General features: G+C 40.3%; 1 protein-coding gene across 1 annotated transcript in view; it reads right to left on the bottom strand.

Moving 5' to 3' along the window:
* Positions 1–433: 433 nt before the first annotated feature.
* LOC109888954 (serine/threonine-protein kinase 32C) overlaps positions 434–12,850 on the bottom strand; it is a 143,419-nt gene continuing 131,002 nt past the window's right edge. The window contains exons 10-12 of the mRNA XM_020480101.2: positions 12,241–12,369; positions 11,266–11,333; positions 434–3,715 (exon numbers count right to left, since the gene is read on the bottom strand). Of these exons, the coding sequence (XP_020335690.1) occupies positions 3,520–3,715; positions 11,266–11,333; positions 12,241–12,369 (393 nt within the window). The 3' untranslated portion in view covers positions 434–3,519. The remainder of the gene's footprint in view (positions 3,716–11,265; positions 11,334–12,240; positions 12,370–12,850) is intronic.

The raw sequence follows: 12,850 nt of genomic DNA, 5'->3' as shown, positions 1-12,850 counted from the left end.
GTGGTATCTATGCTGGTTAAGTGTGCTTTGAATTCTAAAATTCTAAACCAGCAAAGCACCCACACACCGTCACACCACCTCCTCCATGCTTCACGGTGGGAACCACACATGCAGAGATCATCTGTTCACCCACTCTGTGTCTCACAAAAACACACCGGTTGGAACACAAAATCTCAAATTTTAACTCATCAGACCAAAGGACAGATTTCCACTGGTCTAAAGTCCATTGCTCATGTTTCTCGGCCCAAGTAAGTCTGTTCTTATTGTTGGTGTCCTTAAGTAGTTGTTTCTTTGCAGCAATTCGACCAGGCCTGAAGGCCTGATTCACGCAGTCTCCTCTGAACAGTTGATGTTGATGTGTCTGTTGAATCACTTATTTAGGCTCTAATCTGAGGTGCAGTTAACTCGAATGTTAACTCTAATGAACTTATCCTCTTCAGCAGAGGTAACTCTGTCTTCCTTTCCTCTGCGGTCCTCATGAAAGCCAGTTTCATCATAGCGCTTGATGTTTTTTCTGACTACACTATCCACTATTATTATTATCACTATTATATTACTTAACTATTATTCTACCATAAAGAAAATAGGAAAAATAAGGAAAAACCCTGGAATGAGTAGGTATGTCCAAATTTTTGACTGGTACTGTATATGTATGCATGTTATTTAGCAGCAATTTAAGACTTTTCACATAGCCAAGACCATCTAAGGGCATACTTAAACACTACCCCAAACCTTTGGGCTTATACCTTTTCCATATACATAACTAAGCACATAAAACTCAAACTTACCCACATTGGAGCATAATTACTGACTTATTAAAACATCCATTTAAGGAAGGAAAAGCCTGTGCACTTGAACATATTCTTAAGACAAACTACGGGATGTCAAAAGTTACTGCATACAATCTAAAATATTATACCATCCTTTTAACACTGGGAATAAATGATTTGTACAGTTGTAGGAGATCGTAAATCTTGTTTTTAGTAAACCTAGACATCACATAGACAGGCAAACAGGGCAGGGCTACACTGATTGGACGAGGCGAAAGTCAAGGTATGCTACTGCCATAGACGACTCATCTTGGTATCTATCCCATTATAGCGTCTGAGAGCATGGGCATCGCCATTGAAGTGGTCAAATTTCTTCTTCTTTTGTGTTTGAAAAATGCATACAGCTTATATTGGTGATTTACCACCACCTGCAGTGCAGGAGTCCTGAACCAAATCTTGTGTGTAATTTATTTATTGTGGCCACTAATGGCATTGATACAGTTTAATTAAAGCCATTTACCAACCAGGTAATCCAATTTGAAGTAGAAGCAAATGCTTTGATTATTAACTTATTGCTCCCAAGCATAGGAATCCCCACCCAGTTGACTACTTTAAAATTGAGGAAGCCCTCAATAGCAATGTCCATGAAAAAACAGATTATTGCCAAGTAAAGATCTCTATCCATCTCTATGGCCGAAGCTTGCATGTGCACATACTGTAAGCCATGCAAACCCTAGCATTTGGCTCTCCTACAAAATCAGAATAAAACCTTGAATAGAGGTACATGCAGGGTTCGAGACACTATCGTTGTAGTTAATGCGCTTATTTTTATAGGAAAACTGCATTTTTCCCACCTCACCTTTAAGAGGCATCTTGATTTTTTATTATATAATTAAATACTATTTAATTCCTCCCAAAAAACATTCATTTATCTATAATCACAATAAAATGGTTGTATACAAATGATAGTATTTTCACTTGCTGAAGGAACAGTGGTTCTATGCAGAGAGGAAACATACATTCACACACTCAAAGTTCCTAAGAATTGGCTATGCAAATGGTAGAAAAGCTTTGGCATATGTGCCTACAAGTTGTGCCTGCACACTTGGAAATAAGATCAGTACAACAATGTATGAAGGTTTGGCTTCATACAACTCTTAATTTAGTAACATTTACGTTAATTTAGTAAGAAGTCCCACATAAAACTGTGGAGAGTTAGGCTAGTCTATTTACACGTTTTACTTTGTTAGGCCTTAGGGTTTTAAGGCGGACTATGCTACATGTTCCCAGATGCCCATGCTGAAAGTAAATGGCACCACCTTAAATGTACCACTGTCTCTACTAGGTGAAAGTTTCAACTACACAACTCAAAACACTGCCCAATGATAACTTTCTATATGAAATGATCGAGACAATCATATTTGAGAGACAATTGTCAAATTCCACTAGGTTATAGCTATTGTTGTCTATTAAAGGATAATGTAGCTATTCAAAAGAAGTTGATCATTTCTGATCCATAGAAATAGAATGACTAGAACGACTGATCCCCTGTTAGTGACAAGGTTTGTGTTTAACAGGTAAGAACTAAAGCAGTACCAGCATGTAGCCCACAATGGAACAGTGTGAGAAGAACAGCATCTTGGCAACAGTCACAGAGATCGATGGTGAGGGAAACCTTCCATTTACACCGCAGTTGTACTTAGGGCCTTTGGAAATATAACACCGTAGGGGAATATGTTTTGGTGGAGGAGCGTAATCACTGTAGGAAAATCAAACTGGCATGCTGATGCATAATGTAGATATAACTATGTGTGATGAATGGCTATTGATTAACAATCAACACCATTTAAAGTGGTTTTACAGTATTGAACTAGTGATTTATTTACACTTGCAAAACCTCCTTATCCTTAATGGCCCATACAGGATTATATGCTAATAAGGCTCACTCTCTGCGACTGGGAACAGTATTAACCTCTTAAAGTCTCTATCCACTGCTTAGAAATAGAATCACATAGAACATAGTAATATAATAGTAATCCTATTTCTATGTGCACTACACTGTATATTGGCATTGTGATACAATTATATATTATCATTGAAATGAAAGGCATTTGGGGAAGGTAACCCAACAGTACTATTGTAGTTCCGAATAGGGTGCACAGAGAGAATGAGAGGGATTGAAAGAGCTACACAGGCAAAGAAAACAAAGAGTGCCTAACTCTATTTGAATAATTCAGCATGTGAGTTTGCAGTGGGAGCTACATCTAGTCGAGGTTGAAAGAGCAGGGAGGCTCTGCTAAAAAAATATCTTACACTCTTAAACCTGGCTCCTATTGCTCTGTATGTCATCAGGCTCATATACTGTGTCTGCGGCTACTGCTGCTTGTTATCCCCTCTCGTAATGATACCGTACCTTCCTGCTATACTGTACGTTGCATAGAAGAGAGTTAGCGCTTACTCTAGGGGCGCGGAGGGCAGGACCGCTCTGGAACCTGCAGTCCCATTCATGCCTTAACGATGGATGCTACAGAAGACAAAATAGGGGAGCCATTTTGTGTCCTGCTGTGTATTGTTGTTCTGCTGTGCGTCCCTGTTCCCACAGTCATCATGGCTACATAGGAGAGGTTAAAGTATCTATAGGCATGGTTACACACACACACACACACACACACACACACACACACACACACACACACACACACACACACACACACACAAGCCTGTGAGACCACCAGGTGGCGGTGCGGTGCTAGGAGCTTCCAGGAGAGGAGCAGACCGAGCCGCACATGCTCAGTTTGGAGGAGGACTCAGGTTCGGGTTCAGGATCCTCATCCTCTGTGCCTCCCTCAGCCTCTCCGGATCCGTCTCCATCACCATCATCACCCCCCTCGGCAGCTCCTTCACACTCCCCTCCCTCTGCACCCTCCTCCTGACTCTTTTTCAACCTGAGAGACAGATGCAGACACACGCACCAACGCACACACACACACACAAACACAGAGACGGAATAGAGAGAAAAGCCCATGTGTGATTAAAATACATAGTGGGAGTCTAAAGACTATGATATACTCTCTGTTCAGAAATGATGCCCAAGTAGTAAAAATAGAACTCAAGCTCCATTAATTACAGCAATAAAGAAACTCCATTTGCCATGCAGGAAGAATTCCAAATTATGCTGCAATCTCAGACACTGGTAAATAATGAATGGGGTATTCATTTAGATCAGGGCTGAACCAATATTCTCTCCCTCATGATCACAGAGCAGTCGCTGTGGTGGTTACGAAATTTAATCAGCCGGTGATTGTCAAGCAAATAACTGTCGGTCTCAAGGTAATTGACCGTTAATTAACATAAACACATTTAGCATCTCCTGGCTTCCACACATAGCCTACAAGACATTTTAAAAAGTCTAATAAATCCATGTAATATACAGTACCAGTCAAAAGTTTGGACACACCTACTCATTTCAGGGTTTTCATTTATTTTTACTATTTACATTCTAGAATAATAGTGAAGACATTAAAACGATGAAATAACACATATGGAATCATGTAGTAACCAAAAATGTGTTAAACAAATCAAAATATATTTTGATGACCACTTTGCAGAATACTTAGTGGTTTTTGAGGTCGGTTTGGTTTTGGTTTAATTATTTAAAAAATAACTTTATTTTATTTTTATAATGACAAAATTATTTTAGTTTTTATTTATTGATTTATTTGTTGCTTTTGATTGGAAATTAGTTAACATTCAATTGCCAAAACATTGAAAATATTCCATTCTCTGTCAAATCCACATTAAGTAGACATATAGGAAATTGCTATGAAATAATAATATATTTCAGTTATTTATACTGTACTGCTTGGCATTCCTTAAAGTCATCATCTCATCTCGGCTCAGGCAGTAGCAGCCAGACCATCTAATGTTATCTCTGTGCTCCCCATACTGTACTGTCTTTAGTCATCCTATTTAGCTTGGCTAGTCTAACTGAGTATGCTGCAGAGCTTTCTCGCTAAATAATTTTACTAGTTCTTCAAAATAGATAAGGCATACTTTCACAAATTGTCTCTATCCCTCTCATCATTGTGTTGTGTACTGTACATTCCTCTCTAATGCGGTCTATGCGGATCTAACCTGAAGTAGCAGGCATAAAAGTGTATCTGTCTGAGACAGAAAGAACAGGTGCAATGGATTATGTTCATTGTAGTCAATTACCACGTTTCTGCGCTGAACTAGGTTGAATATTTGCTTAATGAAAACCAAAATCGCTCTTCAGCCCAGCGTCCCACATAGTTCTTGACTTGATTTCTCTCATTAATTATTTGATTTCTCTCTAGAGGAAAAAAAAAAATAACTTAATGGAATTGATGTAATTGAACCAACGTCGGTGAATTAATTGTTTAGTAAGAAAGTTTAAATAAAAAATGGGTTAATCGCTCAGCACTAATAGAGGAATGTCAGTGTCACTGGAAGCTACATGGTCAGGAAGGATGCAGAATATAAACAGTTATTCACCATAAAACTTAAAAATGGCAGAAACGGAAAACTAATATGAGGCTAATTCATTCTACCACGTTTTAACCCTTGATATGATGACCACATATTGCATCACTGTTCTATAAGGAATAGATACCATTGCAAATAATGGTCATAGCTCTATGATAAGATTATATAAGGTAACAATGATTTTAATGTTAATAAGCTTTTCATTAGACCCTGGGGTTCTCTTTCAGTTGTTAGTTTAAATATCTCACAAGTGGGATTCACCAGAATCTCTAAGGAGCTTGAAGAACCAAATGTACACGTCTGTCAGAGATAGACATGTCGAGTGGCGAATGGGGGAGCCGCTCCCCTCATACTAAAAGAGCCACTCGCCCGCCCCAATCATTCTCACCTCTCTTATTCTCAGAATAGTTATATCCAACTCTCCTCAGTTCTCCCGGCATCGGTTATGATGCCGAGCGCAGGGTTTTCAAATTCCTAGGTGTCTGGTTAGATTGTAAACTCTCCTTCCAGACTCACATTAAGCATCTCCAATACAAAATTAAATCTAGAATCGGCTTCCTATTTCGCAACAAAGCATCCTTTACTCATGCTGCCTTATCCTCGACTTCAGCGATGTAATTTACAAAATAGGCTCCAACACTCTAATCAATAAATTGGATGCAGTCTATCAAAGTGCCATCCGTTTTGTCACCAAAGCCCCATTTACTACCCACCACTGCGACCTGTATGCTCTCGCTGGCTGGCCCTTGCTTCATATTCATCGCCAAACCCACTGGCTACAGGTCATATATAAGTCTTTGCTAGGTAAAGCCCCACCTTATCTCAGCTCACTGGCCACCATAGCAGCACTCACACATGCTCCAGCAGGTAAATTTCACTGGTCACCCCAAAAGCCAATTCCTCATTTGGCTGCCTTTCCTTCCAGTTCTCTGCTGCCAATGACTGGAACGAACTGCAAAAATCACTGAAGCTGGAGACTCATATCTCCCTTACTAACTTTAAGCACCAGCTGTCAGAGCAGCTCATAGATCACTGCACCTGTACTTAGCCCATCTGTAAATAGCCCATCCAACTACCTCATCCCCATATTGTAATTTATTTATTTACTTTGCTCCTTTGCACCCCAGTATCTCTACCTTCACATTCATCTTCTGCACATCTATCACTCCAGTGTTTAATTGCTATATTGTAATTATTTTGCCACTATGGCCTATTTATTGCCTTACCTCCCTTATCCTACCTCATTTGCACACACTGTATATAGACTTTTTCTATTGTATTATTGACTGTATGTTTGGTTATTCCATGTGTAACTCTTTGTTGCTGTTTGTGTTGCACTGCTTTGCTTTATCTTGGCCAGGTTGCAGTTGTAAATGAGAACTTGTTCTCAACTAGCCTACCTGGTTAAAAAAGGTGAAATAAATCAAATAAAATGTTACACAGGGATCTGCTGAACCAGATGAACAGAGAGATTTTCCACCATCACCCGGATGCAATGGCCTACCCTGTGAGAGGTTAAATCTGGATGCAACAGGCCTGCTTCCAAGAGTCATTAAGACTATCCAGAGTGCTAAGAGCCCTTCTAGACACTCACTGTATGGAAATACGTTTTAGAGAAGTGGTTTGACCAAAAATAGATAATTCCTTACCATCCAAGGTTTTATGCTTTCTGCTGGACCTTTTAGACAGAGGGGAGGCTTTTCTTTTTCACTGTTAAGGTCTACCTAGCCGCTATCCCGGCCTGTCATATAACCTTCAACAAGAACATGGTGGGAAAACACCACACGGTATGTTGTTTTATGAAGGGGGTGGCTTGCATACGACCAGTTACCAAGCTTTTACTCCTGGCAAGGGAATCTCTTGTGCTTGAGGCTTTCATAGCCTTTTGTGCCGCAGGAAAACGTATTGTTGAAATTCAGTTGAAGTCGGAAGTTTACATACATTTACATTTAAACTCAGTTTTTCACAATTCCTGACATTTAATCCTAGTAAAAATTCCTTGTCTTAGGTCAGTTAGGATCACCACTTTATTTTAAGAATGCGAAATGTCAGAATAATAGTAGAGAGAATGATTTATTTCAGCTTCCATTTCTTTCATCGCATTTCCAGTGGGTCAGAAGTTTACATACACTCAATTAGTATTTGGTAGTATTGCCTTTAAATTGTTTAACTTGGGTCAAACGTTTCGGCTAGCCTTCCACAAGCATCCCACAATAAGTTGGGTGAATTTTGGCCCATTCTTCCTGGCAGAGCTGGTGTAACCGTGTCAGGTTTGAAGGCCTCCTTGCTCGCACACCCTTTTTCAGTTCTGCCCACAAATGTTCGATACGATTGAGGTCAGGGCTTTGTGATGGCCACTCCAATACCTTGACTTTGTTGTCCTTAAGCCATTTTGCCACAACTTTGGAAGTATGCTTGGTGTCATTGTGCTTTTGGAAGACCCATTTGCGACCAAGCTTTAACTTCCTGACTGATGTCTTGAGATGTTGCTTTAATATATCCACATAATTTTCCTCCCTCAGGATGCCATCTATTTTATGAAGTGCACCAGTCCCTCCTGCAGCAAAGCACCTCCACAACATGATGCTGCCACCCCCGTGCTTCACAGGTTGGGATGGTGTTCTTCGGCTTGTAAGCCTCCCCCTTTTTCTTCCAAACATAACAATGGTCATTACGGCCAAACAGTTCTATTTTTGTTTCATCAGACCAGAGAACAAAAGTATGATTTTCATCCCCATGTGCAGTTGCAAACCTTATTCTGGCTTTTTTTATGGCGGTAATGGAGCAGTGGCTTCTTCCTTGCTGAGCAGCCTTTTAGGTTATGTCGATATAGGACTCATTTGACTGTGGATATAGATACTTTTGTAGCCGTTTCCTCCAGCATCTTCACAAGGTCCTTTGCTGCCGTTCTGGGATTGATTTGCACTTTTCGCACCAAAGTACATTCATCTCTAGGAGACAGAACGCGTCTCCTTCCTGAGCGGTATGACGGCTGCGTGGTCCCATGGTGTTTATACTTGCGTACTATTGTTTGTACAGATGAACGTGGTACCTTCAGGAGTTTGGGCATTACTCCCAAGGATGAACCAGACTTGTGGAGGTCTGCAATTTTTTTTCTGAGGTCTTGGCTGATTTCTTTTGATTTTCCCATGATGTCAAGCAAAGAGGCACTGAGTTTGAAGGTAGGCCTTGAAATACATCTACAGGTACACCTCCAATTGACTCAAATGATGTCAATTAGCCCATCAGAATCTTCTAAAGCCATGGCATCATTTTCTGTGATTTTCCAATCTGTTTAAAGGCACAGTCAACTTAGTGTATGTAAACTTCTGACCCACTGGAATTGTAATACAGTGAATTTTAAGTGAAATAATCTGTATGTAAACAATTGTAGGAAAAATGACTTGTGTCATGCACAAAGTAGATAGTAGTCCTAACCGACTTGCCAAAACTATAGTTTGTTAACAAGAAATGTGTGGAGTGGTTGAAAAACGAGTTTTAATGACTCCAACCTAAGTGCATGTAAACTTCCGACTTCAACTGTATATCTCTTCTTTACGACCCCTTTACTGGTCTCCCTTACATCCGCAAAGTGAGTGGGTGAGCTATACGCACCGTCAGTTCACCATTCGTGCCTACAGTTTGTTTCCCTAGGGCTTTTCCCCCCTAGGTTACCTTGTTGCCCAACCCCGCTAAGGTTAGTGGCAATTACAAATGTCCCCCCTTGGAGCTTGTGGCTTTCCACCCACCGCCTTTCCCATCAGAAATACAACTGGCCTTCTTTAGACTAGTTGAGTATCTGGAACATCAGCATTTGTGGGTTCGATTACAGGCTCAAAACAGCCAGAAACAAAGAACTTTGAAACTTGTCAGTCTATTCTTGTTCTGAGAAATGAAGGCTATTCCATGTGAGAAATTGCCAAGAAACGGAAGATCTCGTACAACGCTGTGTACTACTCTCTTCACATAACAGCGCAAACTGGCCCTAACCAGAATAGAAAGAGGACTGGGAGGCCTCATATACAGTGCCTTCAGAAAGTATTCATACCAAATTTTGATATGTTATAGCCTGAGTTAAAACATTTTTGCATAGATTTTCTTTCTCACCCATCTACACACAATACCCTAGATTGTATTACCTAATTTACATAAGTATTCACACCCTAGTCAATACTTTGTAGGAGTCTTTTTGGGTATGTCTAAGAGCTTTGCACACCTGGATTGTACAATATTTCCCCATTATACTTTATAAAATTCTTCAAGCTGTGTCAAGTTGATTGTTGATCATTGCTATTCAATGTTGATTTGGTAAGCAACTCCAGTGTAGATTGGACTTTGTGTTTTAAGTTATTGTCCTACTGAAAGGTGGATTGGTCTCTCAGTTGCTGTTGAAAAGCAGACTAAACCAGGTTTTCCTCTAAGATTATCCTAATAAAAACTCCCTAGCACAGGGCCTCCCGGTTGGCGCAGTGGTTAAGGGCGCTGTACTGCAGCGCCAGCTGTGCAACCAGAGACCCTGGGTTCGCGCACCAGCGACTCCTGTGGCGGGCCGGGTGCACGCTAACCAAGGTTGCCAGGTGCATGGTGTTTCCTCCGACACATTGGTGCGGCTGGCTTCCGGGTTCGATGCGCGCTGTGTTAAGAAGAAGCAGTGCTTGGTTGGGTTGTGTATCGGAGGATGCATGACTTTCAACCTTCGTCTCTCCCGAGCCCATACGGGAGTTGTAGCGATGAGACAAGATAGTAGCTACTAAACAATTACCATGAAATTGGGGAGAAAAAAGGGGTACAAAAATAAAATTAATAATAATACAAATTTAAAAAACTCCCTAGTACTTGCTGATGACAACACGATGCAGCCACCACCATACTTGAAAATATGAAGTGTGGTACTCAGTAACGTGTTGTGTTGGATTTGCCCCAAACATAACACTTTGTATTCAGGAAAAAAAGTGCATTTCTTTGCCAATTTTTTTGAAGGATTACTTAAGTACCTTGTTGCAAACAGGCTTCCTTCTTTTCACTCGGTCATTTAAGTTAGTATTGCGGAGTAACTACAATGTTGTTGATCCATCCCCAGTTCTCATATCACAACAATTAAACCCTGTAACTGTTTTAAAATCACAATTGACCTTATAGTGAAGGAGCAGTTTCCTTCCTCTTCGGCAACTGAGTTAGGAACGACACCTGTATCTTTGTAGTGACTGGGTGTAAGCTGAATTAATACTTAACCATGCTCAAATGGATATTCAGCGTCTGTTTTTTGTTGTTGTTTTTTTACACATCTACAAATCGGTGTCCTTCTTTGAGGCATTGAAATAGCTCCCTGGTCTTTGTAGTTGAATCTGTGCTTGAAATGCAATACTCAATTGAGGGACCTTACAGATAATTGTATGTTAACCACTATAATTGAACACAGAATGAGTCCATGAAACTTACTATGTGATTTGTTAAGCACATTTTTACTCCTGAACTTAAGGCTTGCCACAAAAAAAAGAGGTTGAATACTTGACATTTCAGCTTCACATTTGTTATTCATTTGAAAAATGTTCTTCAAACAACATTCCACATTGACATTATGGGGTATTATGTGTAGATCAGTGACACAAAATCTACATTTGATCAATTTTATATTAAGGCTGTAACAACAAAATGTGGAAAAAGTAAAGCAGTGTGAATAATTTCTGGCACTACAGAGCTAAGAATGATGTAATATTAACATGTTTTGTATTCGTCTCCCAGGTTCAATAATTGGTTCTGCGTTTATATAATCTTAGTATATAATTATAGAGCTAACAATGCTTGGGTCAGGTGAAACAAACATTTCTAAATATCTAATCACGTCGTGTGTGTCAGGTGTCATATAGTCCTTATGTAGGTGGTATCTCAGCCTCATGCATACCACTTTTTTCAAAAAGCATTCCACAAAGGTTTAACATTAATAGGTTCTGATTTGTCTCCAGGCGAAGGGTTTGGTTTGTGGTCTTACTTCTCGCGGTTGAAGATCATGAACTCTGACTGCACGACTTCAAGGCACTCCTGTAGGTAGTCGTTCTCCTGAGGGCAGTGAAGGAAAGAGAATAGCCATTATCATCATCACCCACACAGGTCGACAATGATGAAGTACGAGATCAACCTCACCTCAATCAATCACCAGTGAGACCTGAAAGATTACAAACACCCCATTCTTCCCTCCTTTAAATCACGCCCAGTGAGATGTTTGTGTGCTTTCCCTCAAATTGGTTGTTTGGCACAGGACAAAAATAGAAGCTCATATTTCCGAAAGCACTTGGAGGCATGACATCACCAACTGATGGCTTCATAATTTAATCATCTAGGTAATAACTGAGCCCCCTCGCACACAAGAAGACTGCTCAGGCCCGGAGTAAGATGGGGGCCTATTGTTAGAAGATACAAGCTTTACTGCTTTTACAGCGCCCAGAGATCACTCTTGATAACACCGAAGGTCGACTTTAATAATGTGCTGCTCGTAATGAGGGGCTTGGCCAATGAAAACCTGGCACAGCTCATACATATGGATTGTCTAAAATCCATGTTAAATAATGGGCGCAATCACAGATGAGGTGGATTTATAATACTGTAATCATGTAAGACAATAACCGGTCTTGAAGACAAAGAGATTCATGATATTCATGAAATGAAGGGAGAAAAATAACAACTGGGGAAGAGGAGGCTACAGACTGCCCTCCGTGCCCTCGGTGTAAACCAGATCTGCCACACTGTCCTAGCACTATTTAACATTTTTTGGGGGCAACATAGAACATTTCTAATTGGACAAATTCAGGTAGTCCCTCCATGTTTCCTTCCATTTGGTTGACTTGTCTGTATTCTGTTTGAACATTGTCAAATTCTGGGTATGTGTTAAATGTACTCGGCGAATAAAGTGATTCTGATTAACATGACCCAGGTACAGTCAGTAGTGACTGGTTGATGTGACACTCACAGACTGGGAATCCTTGCTGGCTTCCCGTGACCTGTTTTTGGCCAGCCTCTTCTTCTTCTTGTGGAGGGGACGAGATTCTAGTATCATCTCCTCCAGCTCAAAGGTGGGGTCGCAATGCAGACGGCCCTTCTGTGGAACCAAGACACACACAGTACACTAATGAATAACTATATACCTAAATCCAGACACATACGTACACACACACACACACACACACACATAAAAACATATTACAGACTCCACAGCATGAATAAAATGGACTAGCATAGTTTATTGGCTACAATAGACTTATTATAGTTATTTATATTGATTTAGTGCTTGACTTGCAAGCCCTAGCCAACAGTGCAGTATTCAATATAAAAAAGGTAATAGTAATAAGAGAGGAAGGTATTTATGGGTTGCACAACTGTCCCTCGGTCGTGTCGGTTGCCTTTGTTATCAACGTTCTACAGACACCACAGCAGTATTGATGCTCAAAAGTAGAACCAGGGCTAATGACTGTTTAGTCTAAATTACACTATAGGGGCTTGGGAATACGATGCCATTGCTAAAGTAGACACATATTTAGTAGGAAACAACTTTGCCATCATCATCATGGTGACAATGTTGG

The sequence above is a fragment of the Oncorhynchus kisutch genome, linkage group LG4, assembly GCF_002021735.2.
Source record: "Oncorhynchus kisutch isolate 150728-3 linkage group LG4, Okis_V2, whole genome shotgun sequence".
Classification (NCBI taxonomy): Eukaryota; Metazoa; Chordata; class Actinopteri; order Salmoniformes; family Salmonidae; genus Oncorhynchus; species Oncorhynchus kisutch.
This window is presented reverse-complemented; position numbering and strand designations above follow the sequence as displayed.